The sequence below is a fragment of the Penicillium atrosanguineum genome, assembly GCF_028827265.1.
Source record: "Penicillium atrosanguineum strain IBT 20685 chromosome Unknown utg000001l_segment0_segment0, whole genome shotgun sequence".
Classification (NCBI taxonomy): Eukaryota; Fungi; Ascomycota; class Eurotiomycetes; order Eurotiales; family Aspergillaceae; genus Penicillium; species Penicillium atrosanguineum.
Window position 1 is genome coordinate 3460102 of NW_026623133.1, and position 17391 is coordinate 3477492.

The window sequence follows — 17391 nt, forward strand, 5'->3', positions numbered from 1 at the left end:
GCATCGGGACAACATAACGAATATGGAAACTTCAAACCGCAACCCCAGCAGAATCCCCAAAAATAAAGATCGAATAATACTATATGGCTACTTGTATATAATCTCAAGTTGATTACCATCGAAACGCTGATGTTTTGCTGAGGGATGTGGTTGAACACCGGCATCCTGATTGGACCCTCAAGAGGGGTTCAACTGAGGGTTCAACTTTTCTTGGCACTATAGGCACAACCAAGTTTCATCCACCACCCAGTCAGCACTCACATTGACAACGAAGTGATGAACTGACCAGCAACACTCGAAGGCTATCATCAAGTGGACTGATTTGCGCCCTTCTTCCAGCCAGATTACCCACCGCAACGATGATGCTGTGCTTATGCCAGCCGCACTGAGCGGCGCGACTAGTGGCAGCCCGACGGCCGAGATACTGCATCAGAGTGTCTAGAGTCTATGTGATCCACACTGTCCAAATACCATCTGCATGCCATCAACCTTGTCATTATTCCGGCTCTACAGGACACCAACCCCAAACGATCCAATTCGATAGGCCTGCCAAGAGGAGCAAGTTTCACTTACTACCGCAAGATCCGCTCCCAACTCTTGGCAAGACTCGGATTTCGTGAAGTCACCCCGTACGCTCATAGTCAGAGATTACGATTAAATCGCAATCTCGTCGGGAAATTAGTACCAAATACCGAGTCAATTTACCACCACAAGCCCCCAAAGCTTACCAAATGATGGGGGCTAGACTTGACTGCTACACCAACACGGCAAACGCCAGACTCCGCTTGCAATATTTGGCGACCAGCGCTATAACCCCTGCTCAAGCCACCAAGATAACCGGAGTTATGTCCAGGGTCAAGGAGAATCTGCAATAACTGACTAGCGCAAGTCAGCGAACAACGTGGATGCACTCAGCAGCCACAATGCCGACCGGCCAATACAGCGACACCGGAGGATCACACCAAGCCATTGATTCCAGGCTAGTGGTAGAGTAGGGACTACCAAGACCGAAAATTGAGATAGTAGCCCTCACCCTGGGACAGCGCATGGCAACGACGGAAGGCGAGCCCTTCAATCGACGAGGATCGGTCGCCCGCATAAGACCATTGCCCGAGTTGGTGGGATGAAATCTTCCACCAATGCCGCACACTCTATTCCACATAAGAATGACATCTAGACCGAGCCGGACCCTCGTGGGCACACTGCAGACTACACACCAGACTAACCCGGACCGGATGCAGCTCGCGAGCCGAACGTATTTGGGGGCCAACTAAATGTTTACCGAATATCTTAGCTGCAGTCAGGCTTGACCCTCATTAGTCGTGGGGAGCCGACAGAATTGCTCCCATAACTTATGAAGCTGGCCAAGAGCCGAGTTTAATATCTGCATTGCTCTTACTTTGACCGCGCCTCGAGACTTTTTGATGGAAGATGCAATGCAGTTGATCCTGATTGCTGTAGCAGTCCTCGCTCTCGTCGATGGAGTCATTGGTACTTCCAACTCCACCGACTCCACCAATTCAACGTCTCTCATCGATCCGATCAACAGATTCTGCCAGCGAGTATATCATCAGTGTCGGTCTCACCAGTGTTGATAAGTGCAAGTCACTGACAATTAAGCGCAGCCGTTTTGAAAAACGACGCACTTTATATCGATGGCGGTTTGGAGGTCTTTGCAGAGAACAGTGGAGGAGCGCAGAAATCGAACCCGATCATTGGGTACAGTATGTGCCTGTTTTGAGCTGAACCAACATGGATATGCAATATTAACACTGACGCAGATGAGTACTTGATCGCAATCGCGATGAATGAGACCTGGGATTGGAAAGTGAACCTTTCAGTGACAGCGCTCGATAAAACGGCCGATGTCAGCACGGGAACGTACCCCCCAAACAATCTTCGTGGTGCCTTATTCGCTGGTGCCGAGAACGACCCAAATATTTATCTCTACGGAGGTACTGTGTCATGGGCCAACCGTAGCGCGCCCGGTTTCCAATGGCCAACCGCTCCAACATATTCCCTATGGTCGTATGGGTCCTCTACAGAGGCGTGGAAACAATACGATGTATCCCTGGAGGTACCAGACAAACCGGCTGGAGGAGCCTGGACACAAGCACCAGATAAAGGGCTTGCCTTTTACCTGAATGGTTTCATTGACAATGGAACAAACAGCAATTATGCGCATTTTTCGAATTTTCGAAGATATCTTGATGGTATGATTGTGCTCAATACCACATCGCAAATCGCCACCAATCTCTCCACATCTTCGCTGGACAATTACCCTCGGGCTATGGGTGGCCTGGCCTACGTGCCAAATGTCGGCTCCGAAGGCGTGCTGGTATCAATGGGTGGAGTAACGAAACCATCAAGCAACAGCGAACTGTCGGATTTGGGGACATACGTGAGTTTTGAACTTCAAGTCCGCACTTGGTTTATTTACTAAATCTGCAAAGGTATCCTTTGACAGTGTCGACTTTCTCGATGTCGCATCAATTGACAATGGCGCTTCGAATGGAACCTGGTATACACAGGCTACGACAGGCTCCGTCCCCGCCGCACGAACCGACTTTTGTTTGGTGGTAGCCTCAGCACCGGACAACTCAAGCCACAGCATATACATGTATGGCGGCCGAGACAAGGATCAAGTCTATGATCAGACCTATGTGCTCACGATCCCGTCATTCACGTGGATCAAACTGCTCGAAGGAATCTCGCCTCGCTATGGACACACCTGTCACCTCGTCGCCAATTCGCAAATGTTGACTGTGGGAGGGATTCGATATGATTCCATAACAAAGGGATGTGACTGGGAAACGAAAAGTGTGGCGATACTTAACCTAAACAATACCCAATGGGGGCAAGTATACGACCCAGATGCAGGCGAATATACACTTCCCTCCCAGATCTACAATGTCATTGGCGGCGGGCAAGTTTCTTCACCATTGATATGTTAGGTCCAAGCTAACAGCCTCGAAGATCGACAGGTTCAGCCAGCATGGCAAAACCGTCGGACGGGTTCAGTAACGAAGCAGTCGCAACCTTCTTCAAACAACCTAGTGCCGTCGCGAGAAATACGACCAGCGCGACCAATGTGACCAGTGAATCAGGTAGCAATCACCTCACTGGCGGCCAAATCGCCGGCGTGGTTGTAGGATCCTGCGTGGGTGTTGCTTTCATCATCGCGGGCCTGGTGTTACTTGTTATTCACCGGAAGAGAAAGCAGAAAGGGTTATCATCATCGACCGAGGGCCAAGAAGAGGAAACCGATATTCACGAAGCTCCGGAAGAGTTCGTGCCTCACAGGTTTGCCTGGGCACGATTGCGCAACCCCAGGCGAAGGACGGAGTTGCCGGGGGCTAGCCAAGTTGAGTTATCTGCCGAGTCTCCGACCGTGAGTCATGAACTGGACTCCAGTGTCAGCAGCCCAGGTGCGAGCTTCGGGTCTCATATCACGAGTATCAATACTCAGCTTGCGGAGCTGCCTGGGACAATGTCCGAAGAGAAAAAAGAGTAAACGACGATGGATGTTGATGCTTGATTGAGTGATGCATGGAGCAGCATTTGTTTCATTTCAACTCAGCGATTGAATAACTAATGCGTAGTACTTGATTTTAATGATTGACGATGTATAAGATCTTCACACTTCGCGAGTAACTTCCCGAGACCCGCACAGTACCAAGGAACTCTACTTAAATAAATCCGCCAACGACTGTATTGCAATATCACAGGACCCATTGAAGATGTTTTATCTTGGGAAACTACCAATGTACTAAATTACTCTAAACAGTATCCTGGATCTTGACTTCGAGATGAGTCATCATATGCATCGCGGCGCCCGGTCCTTTCAGGGGCCGTCAAAGTGCGGCTCAAGCCTGGGCGGCCTGACCTTTAAACCAACTCTCCAAGCCTACGCTCCGTGGCTCATCTGGAGCCCATCACCCCACTGTTCCTGACTGACCGGTCATGCTGGGCGAAGAGACGCTACCATCTCACCAAGCGCAGCGGCAAATCCAGAACCTGGTCTACGCAGGCGCAAACCAAAAGATATGAGCGGCGCCCTGGGTCCTGAAGCGCTTCAAGCCCAGGAAATGGAGCAAGCTCGCGCCCAGCAAATGATGAACATGATTGCCAGACAGCAGCAACTAAGCCAAGCCAACATCAATGGACCATCACCGCAAGAGATGAACCGTATGTCGGGAATGGTCCGCTCCTCATATGACGGCATCCCCATCACAAAGCCTACAGACATCGGCTTCATCGGATCCAGTCCACAGTGGATGGGCGCCTATGAAACAGCCTGCAGCCAGGGAACGTTCTCCGCAGCGAAATCTGTCGTCCCACCAGAGAGCATCTCCCCAGCATTACTACACCACGGCTTAACTCTCGCCCTAAGAGCAGGAAACGCCGCTGTTGCCTGGGATCTACTCGGGCATGGCGCACGCCTCGTCCGCCAAACACCACTGCACATCCTGGACGCACCAGCAAATCTCCAGATCCAGCTCTTCCAGATCCTACAACAACATGGCTGGACTCCTAATTCACCGGGGAACTACGGAGCCGTTCTACTGCCAAAGGTGGTCAGCAACATTGCACTTCTCCGCTGGTTCCTCGAAAACGGCGCGAACCCGAATCTCGGCGCGCAGCGATTCAGCGGTGATCGGAACTGTGACTCTGATCCAGCTTCATGCGCCGCGCTCGAAGCAGCCGCTACACATGGAAGCGTAGAGGCTGTGCAGATGCTTCTCGACGCCGGCGCCGAGATCAAGAATGGTACCCCATTACACTATGCTGCTGGTGCGTGCACGCCTGGCGCGAGTACACATGAAGTTGCTAGTAAAGAGTTCGACGTGAGTCGGATACCGGTGATGGCATTACTGGTATCTAATGGAGCGGATGTGAATCAGAGGGGAGACTCAGTGCTGGTGAAGCATCATCCGATTATGTATGCGGTCATGGCGAAGGCTGTGGAGAGGGTACGGTGGCTTCTGGAACATGGAGCGGACCCTGAGGCGAGGGGGGATTGGGGGAGTGCGGCGGAGTACGCGGCTGCCATGGGGAGCGAGGAGATGAAGAGAGTTGTTGAGTGGGGTGTTGGGGTTAGAAGGAGTGTTCATGGGCTTGCTGGGGAGGCGCTCGCGATCCGGATGAGGCCGGGTGCTGGGTAGGCTGCTTTGATTTGATGTATTGGATCCGGAGGTTGGACGACTATAGACTTGCATTTGATAGCTACTTATATACGGAGCGGGATTTCGTTATTTCTTGATTAGTGTTGATAGTTAAATCAAGGAGAATATATTGGTATAGATGATTGGTAAATCGTTTGCTGTGTTCTGAAGTCTTTCGATGCTCTCATTCTTTCTCACCCTCTTCTGAGGCAGTGCTTCGAAACGTATTTCGGGATGATTCCTCATTCCCATTCTAGGCATCCTTTTAAACAGCCCTTTCCAAACAGCGCAGTCAGATAGACCACGATCAAAGGCGTTCAGGCCCACCTGCAATATCTTCCTGGCTTACCGGTAATATCTCGTATTTGGATATCAAACTTGTCCGACACCTCCGGAGCACATGGTTCCTGGACACGTATATCAATATTCGATCAAACCATACCTTGTACGACACCCTAAAAATAGCAGTTACACAAGGCGATACAAAACTTCTCAACCTATGAAACCACCCACCACCATGCAACCCACCACCCACATACCTCAAGCCACATGCCAGCCACGCAACACAGTAAACCTACACGCCCCACATACTCTAAGCCCAAACCAGCAGGCTCGCTGAGTCATCGCACCGCCACAGCTATGAAATACAGCATACCAGCTGTTATCGATAACGGGTGTACATGTAAAACATAATACAATAAATGATTCCCACTGACGATCTCAAGCCACAGTGGACCCCTATTGTATGACCTCCACCATAGCTTCTAAAAACTGACACCTCTCCAGCCCAATCAATGGCTGCAAATTGTCCTCCTACGTACCCCGGCTTTTGTTTCCTCCATCTAGCCGCCAATAGGATCTTTCCATGAACGAAAACGAAATGACCCGCTCCCTGCCATACAGTATCATGTCTGTGTCTCCTGATTCTGATGTACAGTAGATCTGTCAGCTCTGTGCAATACAGAAGGCATCTGACTCAGCAAAAAAAATAAATTCAATTCCAGCTTCCCAAGTCCCACAAACCAAGTTCTATAGATCTACCTCCCGTGATCAAATTTAGCATTTCCAAAAACAAGAAAAGCCCAAACCATGCGGAGCGAGACCTGATTTTGTCCAACCCATCCCTTGTCCAAATGAGTTCAAGATGATTTCATAGGACCGAGCAAAATCCAGAAATTACATACATCTCACCGGCGAAGGGAGCCCCATCATTCGGCATCCAACCCTTCCACAAGAGTCCACTCTGAAAAGTGGATGACGAACGCTCGATGGGGCTGGGTGTAAGCCACGCCCCACTTGATAGACATATCCCTTCCCGTTCCAGGAGAGAGCTACTGTAACAGAGGTACACAGTGTAGAGGTGCGTCCCGGTGCCCTATGGGGATCGATTGGATGGAGGGATGGAACATGGTGGAGAGTGGGCGTCCTTTTTTTGGGTTCTGCTGCCCGCTGGCCGCGGGCGCGCTAGGGGGACGATCTCTGCAGGTGGGACGGGGAGGGGACGGGGGCCGGGGGTACTTAGGTCGCTTCATGTAAGGAGGGCGTTTCAGGTATATTCTCAAAGTACGTTTAGGAAGGACCTGAGGGCTTGATTAAGAGGTATGAGATGTTCTTTGGGCAGGGGTTCGCGTTGGCTTGGAAACTGGGGTACTGTCCCCAGTCCCCCGGTCTCCATAATGGACCCTACAATTGTCCAAGGTAAAAGTACCGTGTACTTTGTGCTTTGTACTTCGTGCTACGCGAGGGAAATATTGAGAAAGTGTTCAGGTTCGAGTATTCATCAATTGTATAAGCTATCCAACGTCCATAATGTACAGTTTTTGGTCCATATTCGTATTATACAAGCAAGTGCACTTTGAGGCACCTAAACCCATATACAACGCCGCCCAGAAACAACACCAAGAGCAAATGCAAAAAAAGGGATCGCGAGTCGCATGCAAAAAGACATCATCACGTCAAATCGTACAGGGGTGGAATGATAATAATACATAAAAAATGAGGTTCGTAACAGGCATGAAAAGCCGCAAGCGAGAGAAACGTATGAGACAGCTCGGTACTAGCAGATACCTCCCTTAATTTTTTTTTCCAGAAAAATAACATGGATCAAAAGGGTGCCAAGGGCACGCACACGTCAGGTTAGGGGTTGAGAGAGTTAAGACCCGCGTCATCTGGCATGAATCCCCGATCATCGACGTCACGATCGATGGGGGGTTCGGGTCGCTGACGTCAAAGTGGGGAATCCGGTGGTGGAAAGGAACCAATCAAAAGACTGAACCTTCACGGAATTTGAACCGAAGTGGGTCCGGATGGAGATTGGTGGTGTGACGTCATATCACAAGAGTAAAGGCACAGAGTGATCACTTTGGAGCTCATTGATTGCGACGACGCTGCTTGCCAGGCCAATCGACCTCGGGATGCACAACGCGCATATGCCGTGTAAGGGCATCATTGCGGCTAAAGGTCTTCTCCTCGGTGCACAAGTGGCATCGAACCTTAAGCTTGCGCGCGTTGTGGATCGTATCTTCATGGCGAGTTAGGTCGTAAGGTCGCGAGAAGATAGAATTGCACGGTTTCCCAGTAGATGGGTTGACACGCTCGCACTTGTGAGGTCCAGCCTGGGAGTTGCGAAGCGAAGTATCGCGAGTAATCAAGTGGCCACCGGGGGTAGTCTGGCGATGTGCCTCGCGCTTGTGTCGCTGAAGCTTGGAGGGAGACTCGAATCGGAGACTGCAGCCGTGATATGTGCAAGTGTAGGTTCCAGCATCCGAGGAGGTGTTACTCGGGCGGGTGATGCCCTCGGATATAGGCAGCTTGGCATGAGCCTGAGGAGCCATGTCCACAGACGATTGTCCACTGGATTCGAAGTGAGGAAGAGAGGGAGGGAAGTCGGATTGTTGCATCATCGGCTGGCGCTGAGTCTGTTGGTGGTATCCGAAATGAGGCTGGGCTGTAGCGTACTGGGTCGGGAATGCCTCAATTGATGTCATGGTCTGTGGAAGGCGCATTGAGCCAGAGCTCTCGCGGCGCAGACCCAGAGCATCACCCAGGTTGAAGTCACCCTGGCCGGGAGTGAAAAGAGGAGGCATAGCCGCATCGTCACCCTCGTTGAAGTCCAACACCGCATCCTTGGGGGACATGGTCTTGATGTCACCAGGGTTGCCAGAGGACATTCCCATGTTTTGAGACATAGGGACGCTGGTAGCCATCTGAGGGGGGAGAGGAGCGTTCAAGTCGCCTGCAAACGGGGACGACGCACGGAAGGGAGAGTGATCGCGTTTCATGCTGCCCAAGGGAGATCCCGAGCGAGAAGTCAGATGGCCCTGGTTAGCGGCATTGAGGCGGTCGGCAATGACATTGCGCGGAGCCAGCAGGTTCTGGTTCATGGGCTTGTTCATTTGAGGAGCCGCCATGATGCTAGGGTTATACAGCTCGTCTTGGTAGATATCGGAAATGGTGCGGTTCAGCTTGGGAATACCAATCATGCCACTGTTGCCGTTGGCGTATTCTGCGTCGGATTGTAAGTAATCGTTCATCCAACAGTCTACATCGGCAAATCGGTTCTCACCATTGGTCATCTTCGACTCGTCAAGCTCCTCCAGGCTGGTCTGCGGGGTAACAGGCGAGTTGTGGCTAATAGTCGAAACCGAGGGAGCCAAAGAGTACTCGCTCTGCTGCTGCTGCTGCTGCTGCTGAGGGGAAGTCTGGTGCTTCTGCTGTTGATCCAAAATGGCCCTTCTCATAGCAGACTCGGCTTCGGCGCGACTACCATCGTGGTACGATGGGTCGTAGTTCTGGAAGGGAGCCGCCAAGAAGGAGTTCTGGATGGGAGTCTGAGAAGGTGTGGGCAGCGGCTTAGAGTTGCTAGTCGATCGTCGGTGAGAGTTCAGGTTGGGCGAGACCGGGTGACCCGAAGGAGCAGATCGCGAAGAAGCTGAACCGGGCGACGGCTTCTGGGGGAATGGGATGCGAGCCGGGCTCAGCAACTGCAAGTTGCCGTCCCAACTCTGGTTGCTGGCGATGGGCTGTTGGGCCAACATGGGCGTGTAGTATTGCTGGTATTGTGGGAGATACTGCTGGGAGGGTGAGGCGGAGCCCTGGATGTCAAAGGACGGGTTGTATGAAGAAGCGGGGGTCATCGAAGGAGCCCCGAGAGACTGAGTGTCCGCCTGGGGATAGGGGATGGAGAAGGTTGGAGAGGAGAAGGTGGGTGAGGAAGGCGCGGATGAAGGCGGAGAGGCGAACTGGGGTTGATAGTGGAAAGGCGGTTGTAACGACGACTGATACTGCAAAGAGTTGTCGTCAAAGCTCTGCGGATATTGATCGTCTTGTATGGTGATGTCTTCTGGATGATATGGATCGGTGATGAGACCCTTACGTGGATACATAAGCATAATGGTATCACGTTTAGGACGTCAGAGAGTGGATAAAGAGGATGTTGCCACCGGGGGAAGGCGAGTCTTTATAGGAGCGGCTCAGTTTCCGAGAAATCCCTAGGCAATTGTGGCCGTGCCAACCGGTGGTTTGGGTTGAATGACCAAGTCTGGATCGAGGTTTGCGAAGAGTCTGGAAACGTCGAGAGGCTCGTGACGAATCGAGTGGTTGAGGGTGAACTTTAATAGTCTGGTTGGATGGAAGAGTTTGGTACTGAAGGATGACTCGATCGGAGGTTGGATGAGTCTTAAAAGGCGAGGTGATTATAAATGAAATAATCAGACAAAGATGTATATGAAATAAGGAAGTGGAGGGCTTTTGAGGGTGGGCGCTCCTATAAAAGCCCGAGCGATGCGGACTAGTTCGACGTCATTTGAGCCCAATCGGCGTGTCCGCAAGATCATTTCACTGTTACCGTACGCTAGCGTATTTAATCATGGTCACCCATTACCCAAAATTACCCAAAATTACCCAAGCTTACCACACGGGGGGACGGTCGCTCGCGGGTCCACTTTTTCGCATGATCGCCCATTTTCAGCCCTTGCTCTCACAAAGGTGGGTCGTGGCTTCAGTTTGATCAGCCACTAATCCACCGCTTTGTATTCTATTCTATACTATTGGGCTATAGGCTATGGGCCGTGGGATACAGAATGCGCGTTGATGTCAAAAATAATTAATAAGAATAAAACAGTGCTGCCTCGAGTCATACAGGAACCCAGATTCCTTCGCTTAGAAACACTAGCCTAGAAAACTCTGCACTGGAAGATTCCTGCATGCCCCAATGCCTAATTGGGAACTAGTTCCGATCGGCCATTTTTAGCCTGAAAAGGCCATAGGGCTGTGCCACACCTTAAGTCACGCGGAATGTGGACTCCCTACCGAGGTTCCGGTAGTGTACGCTGTACATCGAGTACTAGCCACGACTGCGCCACGATGCACCTTGGGCACCCGCATTTTGCATTCCACATTCTTCTGGGGAAGTGCTGGTTTTGGCAGGTGGTCTTGAAAACGTTGGGCAGTACTATAAGAATACTGTATCCGAGGTACACAGTACATGCTCGCTTAGAGTCTCCAGTTTTCGAGGATCTCGTCAGCTGACCCTATACATCAGGCGAGCGGGTCCCGTGACCTTTTTACGGCCGACTCCGATGGTGAGACCTGAGACCTTCGGCTACGAGACCCTGGATCCCACGTCCGGGGTTGGTCACATGGCTCAAAGTATGACTCTTCTTCACATGCGGATAAAAGAATGAAAGACTACCTGAATGGCTAGGAAAATGAAAATGAAAACAGAATGACAGGAATTTAAAAATAAAAATAAAATAAAATAGCTAGAAATCACGAAACAACTTGACAAAGATTGACTCAGAGCCGTATTTCCCGGAGAGTACACCAAATAGTCCGTCGTATCCCTGCTCGGTTAACTGCCGGGCTCGCAGATTTGCGACTAACACTAGTGCCGACCGTAAGTGCTGAACAACACGAGACCCGAGTAATACGGGGGGTACGGGTGAGGCTACTTAGCGCCTTTCATGGCATGCGTGTTCTGTGTTACCGTGCCAGATCCGGCTCATGGGTGAGTAGCCCGGTAGCCTTCCGGGGCCCGAGGACTCCTCTCGTCCGACATGGCCTGCTCTGATTTGGAAAACACACTACTTGCAATACGGCTAATGCGCTGCTATCAGCCGACGAAGAATGGTCCTAAAAATCAGATTCTACTGTGTTCTAGCTGTTGACTGCAAGGTCACGCCGAAATAGACCCGGGGTGCCGAGCCGAACAACAGTCTGGACCCTAGCCCCGAGCACACTAATGAATAGTTCGGATTCCAGACCTCTGCGGCCGAGTATGTTATTCTTGGAACAAAACAAAAAAAAAAGTTAAAATTAAAAAGATTTAAAAAAAAAAAAACAAAAACAAAACGTGGTTGCGTCCGGGGAAGTGGCGATTCCCTCAGGCCATCCCCCCACCTTGTATGGTCTATGATACCTACTACTACTGCGTAGGTCATGTATACGTAGTCTACGATGTACTGCCCCCATTAGGAATGTCGAAGAGGACCTTCCTCTTTAGGCATATACAGAGTCAGCTCACATCTGGCACGCGAGCCCCTGCAGCACTACAGCAGAGAGAAAATTTTTCTGTTAGAGTGCTGACCTCAAGCCAAGAATGCCGTGTGTCCCGCCAGACTGACTTGCAGAAGCAGAATTAGAATGGACTAATGCAGCAGAGATTTCGTTTGCAAACAATTGGCTGGGAGAGTTTGAAGGGCTCAGCCACACAGCTCGTAAGGCCGGGTACGCCGCTAAGGAAGTTACGGTCGCACTAGGGGCTTCCAGAAGCCTTCCCAGAAGCCTTTAGTGCCGAGTTCCCGACCTGCTCCGGAAGTATGGACTCCGTGCTGAGGAAAATTTTTCTCTCAACATTCCGTGTTACACCTGGTGCGCATAATTCTACGATTCGTGGTCAGGTGAACGCTAGGCTCACTGTACTCCGTCTTAGACGTGGTATTCTGGCTCCACCCGTACTAGCTTGGTGATCTACTATGTACCACTTTAGGCTACTCTATGCTAGTACTGCATCGTCCTACTGCTTTAGTAAACATTGCATCGGATGACTCTTGCTGAGAAATGCACCCACGTTCCATGTTCCAGGGTTGACTCATATTTGGAATTCCAAGAATGTTTTCTGGAACATGATCGACATGAGTCTCAGCAAGGGGTGGTATGCCAGCGTGGTTGCCTATCAAGTATCCTGTCCATCGTAGTCAAAACACGATCGAAACACAGCCCAGATGGTAAATATGGTAACTGTTAAAACAGTCTCGTATACTCGACCTCGCTTCAGAGGTCTATGCTATTCTCGGAAACTCGAGGATTACCGTTCGGCGGATTCCCCGGTCGGCTTGCGTGTCTCTGGCCATCTGAGACTCGATTGGAGCTAATTCGAAACTAGCTCAGTCCAACCACGCTCAGATATCCCGGTGACCTGGGTAGAGCCAGATCGCTCGTATCTGATAGGATTAGACTCGGGTAGATCTGTGTGGCGCGGCTCGATTCGGTGGCCAATCCACGTCAACCTTATGCGGCCTGCAACGTGGTAACAGCTTCAGCTGAACTCAACGTGCAGCCTGTGAGCAACTCTGGCCCACGCGGACTTGTGCTTGTGCTTGGCGTGGGGATCTTTAGTAAGCTTGTCGGCGAGTCCGAGCTCGGGTCTAAAACATGCTTCGTTTTGTTTCCGAGATATGGGTTTCAACAGAGATTCCCACGGCTCCACCCGGGCGGGCGGTCGATCCAAGCCACAAGAGCCTCACTTGGAGACCTAAGAGCCTGAAAACCCTTTGCGAGAGCGAAGTTGCAATATTTTGCTCCTTGTTTTAGTCGATTAGAATCTAAGCGTGTACTTTGTGCACTACGTAGATACAGAAATCAATATACATAGTTGATTGATTACTACCGCTGAGACTTTTTCAAAATATATTTGAATGACATCTATGTTGGAATTGAGAGGAATTGAGAAAAATCCACTGGGGACTTGTAGTAGAGATCTTAAGTAGAACGTTGTATATCGTCTTGTGAGCAAAAGAATAGGTTCGGAACATGGGAAGCAGACCCGTTATCTGTAACCCCAGTGTCTGTCTGAATATATATTCCTTAATACCTTGCCTCCTAAGATACCAACACCAATATATCCTCGTCAGACATGTCGGTTCTGTGAAATTCATTGCCGGTAAATCTCAGCTCTAATGTATCAGCATAATCGATGGAAAAGGCATGGGGTAACACAAGAGGCAGGTCACAATCACTAAAGAGCTAAGCAGCTTTTGAGAAATGCTGTCAAGGTTCTCAAAAAGCCTAGCCCCACCACCAAGCCCTGCCGGGCTAGCTCAATCGGTAGAGCGTGAGACTCTTAATCTCAAGGTTGCGGGTTCGACCCCCCGCGTTCGGCTATTCCTACAGAACAACCTGAGATATTCCTTTTTTTGCCCTCTAAAATGGGGTGGGAAGCATTCTTTTTTTATCGGTTAGCTCAAGCCTAGCTCCACACCAAGCCCTGCCGGGCTAGCTCAATCGGTAGAGCGTGAGACTCTTAATCTCAAGGTTGCGGGTTCGACCCCCGCGTTCGGCTATTCCTACAGAACAACCTGAGATATTTCTTTTTTGTCCCCTCAAAGATCGGTACGATGTTCCTTTTTGCTTTGTTGGTTCTGTAGAGCGATGGTCGACGAGATCTCCACAATTGGACGGAGGAGGCAAATGAAAATAGGAGACCATGAATTGCCCGTCTGTATGTATTTGAAGAGGCTTGAAAAGTAGAAAAAAGGCCACATTATTACTAGAAGGACCCCTAGAGGACTATAGCAGAGATTGAAAAAAGAGCAAGAGAGTAACACCCCTGCATAACGTTTCTGGATCGGCCCTACACAAAGAATGAGTAGAGTTCCAAGAGAGACTAGAATATTGTTTGAAAAAACACTTACTCGAAGTCACGTATTAATCTACCAAGAAGCTTGAAAAAAAAAATCATTAAATCAGGTGGTTTGTATCGTAGAAAGTAGTGTTGATACAACGAGTGCGTTTTTAACCGGGTATCCCAGCACGATAGAAAAGAAAGACCGAAAGGAACGGTATCTCAGACTGACAGCAACCCTAAAGAAAGAAAAAAAAATCATCCTAACGTAAAAAGCTTCGCTTCGATTGACGAGCCCGCTCGCCGGTCGAATCCAAAGGCCCAGTCGATTCAACCGTCGTCTCAATCTCCGTCTGCGTGAAAATTTTACCATCAGGGATGATGATACGCTCCTCACTGGAGTTATCCGCCGTCGTCGTAACAATCTGCGTACCCATAGTAGCATCCTTGTCCCCATTCATCGTGTTCATCGTGATGTTGGTGGGGTCGGTGACCTTGGCGAAGCCCGATCCGTATCGACGGGCAGCCGCAGTGCTAGACCAGGGGCCGTAGGATTTCCTCCCGCTGCTGTACTCGCCAATGAAGCGGGGCACGAAGCGGGAGGCGATGGCTTTGAAGGAGGGGATAGAGGCGGCGAGGATACCGACGTTGGTCTCGATTACGGACCAATACATTGCACCGCTGATGGCGTAGGTGTAGTCGATCGAGGTGAGCATCGCAGGGATGTAGGTGATTCGGATGATGGAGGAGATGCAGGCACTATAGGTTGTTTATTAAGAATTGAAACGAGTAGAAGTCTTCGGAATGAGGAACGTACAAGAGACCCAGGCATAGGATGAAGCCAAGGACAATCTTCTGCTTGCGAGGCATCTGCAGCTTGAAGATGACTCGGATGGGGAGGGTGTAGGTCAGGAGATCCGTGAAGATGTTAAGGGCCGCGTTGGCGAGGTAGAAAATGTTGATATTGACGCATTTTCCGGGACCAGTACCAGTCCAGGCCTTGCTGATAGGTTGGCACTGGAAAGCTGCGACGAGAACGAAGGAGGTGGCTTGACAAATGATGACACCAATCATCATGTAGGCGATGCGGGTGAGAGTGCGGTCTCCTAGCCGGGTGTAGAACCATAATACAGAAGTTTTGACGAAGCCCAGAGCAGCGAGGTAGAACATTGAGCTCAGCCAGACGGCCTATGGAAGGTTAGTGGTGGAAAGTGAGATGTAGAGAAGGGGGCCGTACAAATGAATAGTCGATCAATTTCGACTTATCGGTATACTTGTAGTGTTTTCCTAGCCCGTTTTGAACCGCTTTTAAATAGTCAGATCTATGTCCACGAAGAGAGAAGCAGCATACTCACCGGCAATCGTGGCAGCAATGAATGCCCATGATAAAAGCTGCGTTTGTTAGTTGAAGCTATCTGAACCGAGAAAGTCCCGTCTTACACTAGCTGCAATGATGAGGTCTATGGATATTGCAATTAGTATACACCCAGAGCGTGAGGGAGAGTGGTGACTTACAGTCGTCGAGACCCATCTTTCCCAGCACGTAAATACGTGCAAAGAGTCGCAAAGACAAAACAATAAACGTCAGGATAGCAAATGCAATGCAAAGACCTACCACGACAGGGCCTTGAGAACCATGGTCGCCTGCCATGATGAATGAAACGAGTGAATGGTAAAGGCAAATCAATTAAACCAATCAGCCTCCCGGGTTGGTAGCATGGAATAGGCCCTCTTGTCTTTAGAAAAGGTGTCACCAGGACAAAAGAAAGACAGCAGGCATCAAAAAATAAAAGTAAGCGAAGGCAATGGGAGAAAAAGAAAAAGTACGAACGCAAGTACCACCGTTCGCACTTATCACGAGCGTACAGACAGACCCCTGGGACCTAGGACAGAGTCCGTGCTGGCTAGTGAGTTGTTGGTACCTGTTCCTAGCAGCTTCCAGATCCACAGCACCCCAATAGGAAAACCGCTGCACGGCAGTGGGGATAGGGAAGATTTGCAACTGCCTGCCCGAAGAAGGCAAATGGCCAGGTCTTGCTGCGCACGGCAAAACAGATCAAGCATGCTAACGTCGAGCCGCTCTCAATTTTGAGGAGGACGGTGCTGGTGGATCCAGTGAGGTATCAAACCTGATTTGCTTTCCAGACGCGGAGATGTGGTCCAGGAGCTCCGTGTCGGGAGCTCTGACGCCTGCGACGACGGACCCATAATCTTGCCCGGCAGCCGTTCAGCAGTCCTTGTTTGAAGACCTCCACAGAAAGGCTTGGATTGGTTCACAGACTCGTAAAGGTCGTGGGTCGCGCAGGGTTGTTTCGACGTCTCGTATTTGCGTTGATCACGTATAATCCGGATTCGTCTAAGGGTCCAAGTGTGCTTCATGAATCTATGGGGTACTCCCTATTTGGAAATAGGTGACCACAAACTCAGGGGGTGAACTATGCTACTTTGTTACTAGTCACCGATGTGTCGCTGGTATGCGATGCCCATCGCGATTACGGGGCGATCCTATCGAGGGGAAAACAGAAAATAGCACAGTGCACACGTCGGTCTCGGATTTTCCGACTAAAAAAGAACGTCTTTAGATACCGATCTACCTACTTGTTTTCATCTCGATGGAAACCTGGGAGAGACGGTGATTTTAATTAGAAGAAGTACGAAGTAGGAAACAGCAACCACGCAGTACTAGACTTCAAATGACAGGACGCCGCGACGAGTTTAAAGTCTGTGTCAAAACAATTGTGGCCCTTTAAGTTCATTTTCGAACAGGGCTAACCAGGCTCGACCAAGAGCTCGTCAGGTTAGTGCGGGTTAGGTGGAGAGGGGGCGATGAGATCGTCGCTCTGGCGTTTCACCCCCGAAAGCCCAGATCCCTCGCGATGTTCCGAGAAAGAGTTTTCCCGCGCCAACAGCGTGCTAATTATGCAGCTAAGGCATCCGATCTGCACGATGACCCGTCTACCCCTTCCGAGCCGTCCAGTGTGGCCGCGGTGGGTCGTTCTTTTGTTTCCATTCAGCGGCGTCACTTCTAAGCGAAATTGGCGTGCGAAGTCTTGTTGATCTCGTCTTCGTTAATGCTTGCAGGCTGTAATGGGAGTGAGAACGAGGTTCTGAACGTATTTAGGGGAACCGAACCTAGACGATACAGAATATGTCCGTGTTAACTATGGTAAAACACATAAGAAACTCCTACACGGAATCGACACCCCCTCGACCTTTATCGTTCGGTAATTCGCCGAGCTAATCACGACCTAAGAACCTGCTGGAGGTATGGAGTACTTCATGGGTACCCATCAAAGACACCAGATAGGCCAGTTAGGCGGAGGAGTCCGGCTATCGATCGACACGATCTACGCTTGAAAAAGAAGGAACAACGGCGGAGTGCGA

General features: G+C 50.4%; 4 protein-coding genes across 4 annotated transcripts; 2 read left to right on the forward strand and 2 right to left on the reverse strand.

The window, feature by feature from the left end:
- Positions 1 to 1424: 1424 nt before the first annotated feature.
- On the forward strand, positions 1425 to 3514 carry N7443_001350 (putative cell wall anchored protein; the record flags this gene model as incomplete). Its single annotated transcript, XM_056881406.1, has 5 exons — positions 1425 to 1575; positions 1626 to 1724; positions 1782 to 2401; positions 2454 to 2930; positions 2969 to 3514. 5 exons carry the CDS (start codon positions 1425 to 1427, stop codon positions 3512 to 3514), a joined length of 1893 nt encoding a protein of 630 aa, XP_056746644.1.
- A 532-nt stretch (positions 3515 to 4046) lies between these two features.
- Positions 4047 to 5165, forward strand: N7443_001351 (ankyrin repeat domain-containing protein; the record flags this gene model as incomplete). Its single annotated transcript, XM_056881407.1, has 1 exon — positions 4047 to 5165. One exon carries the CDS (start codon positions 4047 to 4049, stop codon positions 5163 to 5165), a length of 1119 nt encoding a protein of 372 aa, XP_056746645.1.
- Positions 5166 to 7534: 2369 nt separating this feature from the next.
- On the reverse strand, positions 7535 to 9556 carry N7443_001352 (stress-regulated transcription factor RPN4; the record flags this gene model as incomplete). Its single annotated transcript, XM_056881408.1, has 1 exon — positions 7535 to 9556. One exon carries the CDS (start codon positions 9554 to 9556, stop codon positions 7535 to 7537), a length of 2022 nt encoding a protein of 673 aa, XP_056746646.1.
- A 4714-nt stretch (positions 9557 to 14270) lies between these two features.
- N7443_001353 (putative integral membrane protein Pth11-like) lies at positions 14271 to 15658 on the reverse strand (the record flags this gene model as incomplete). The annotated part of the gene is made up of 6 exons (XM_056881409.1): positions 14271 to 14766; positions 14825 to 15195; positions 15245 to 15312; positions 15363 to 15399; positions 15448 to 15467; positions 15523 to 15658. The coding sequence occupies 6 exons, from the start codon at positions 15656 to 15658 to the stop codon at positions 14271 to 14273; spliced, it is 1128 nt and encodes a 375-aa protein (XP_056746647.1).
- Positions 15659 to 17391: the final 1733 nt, after the last annotated feature.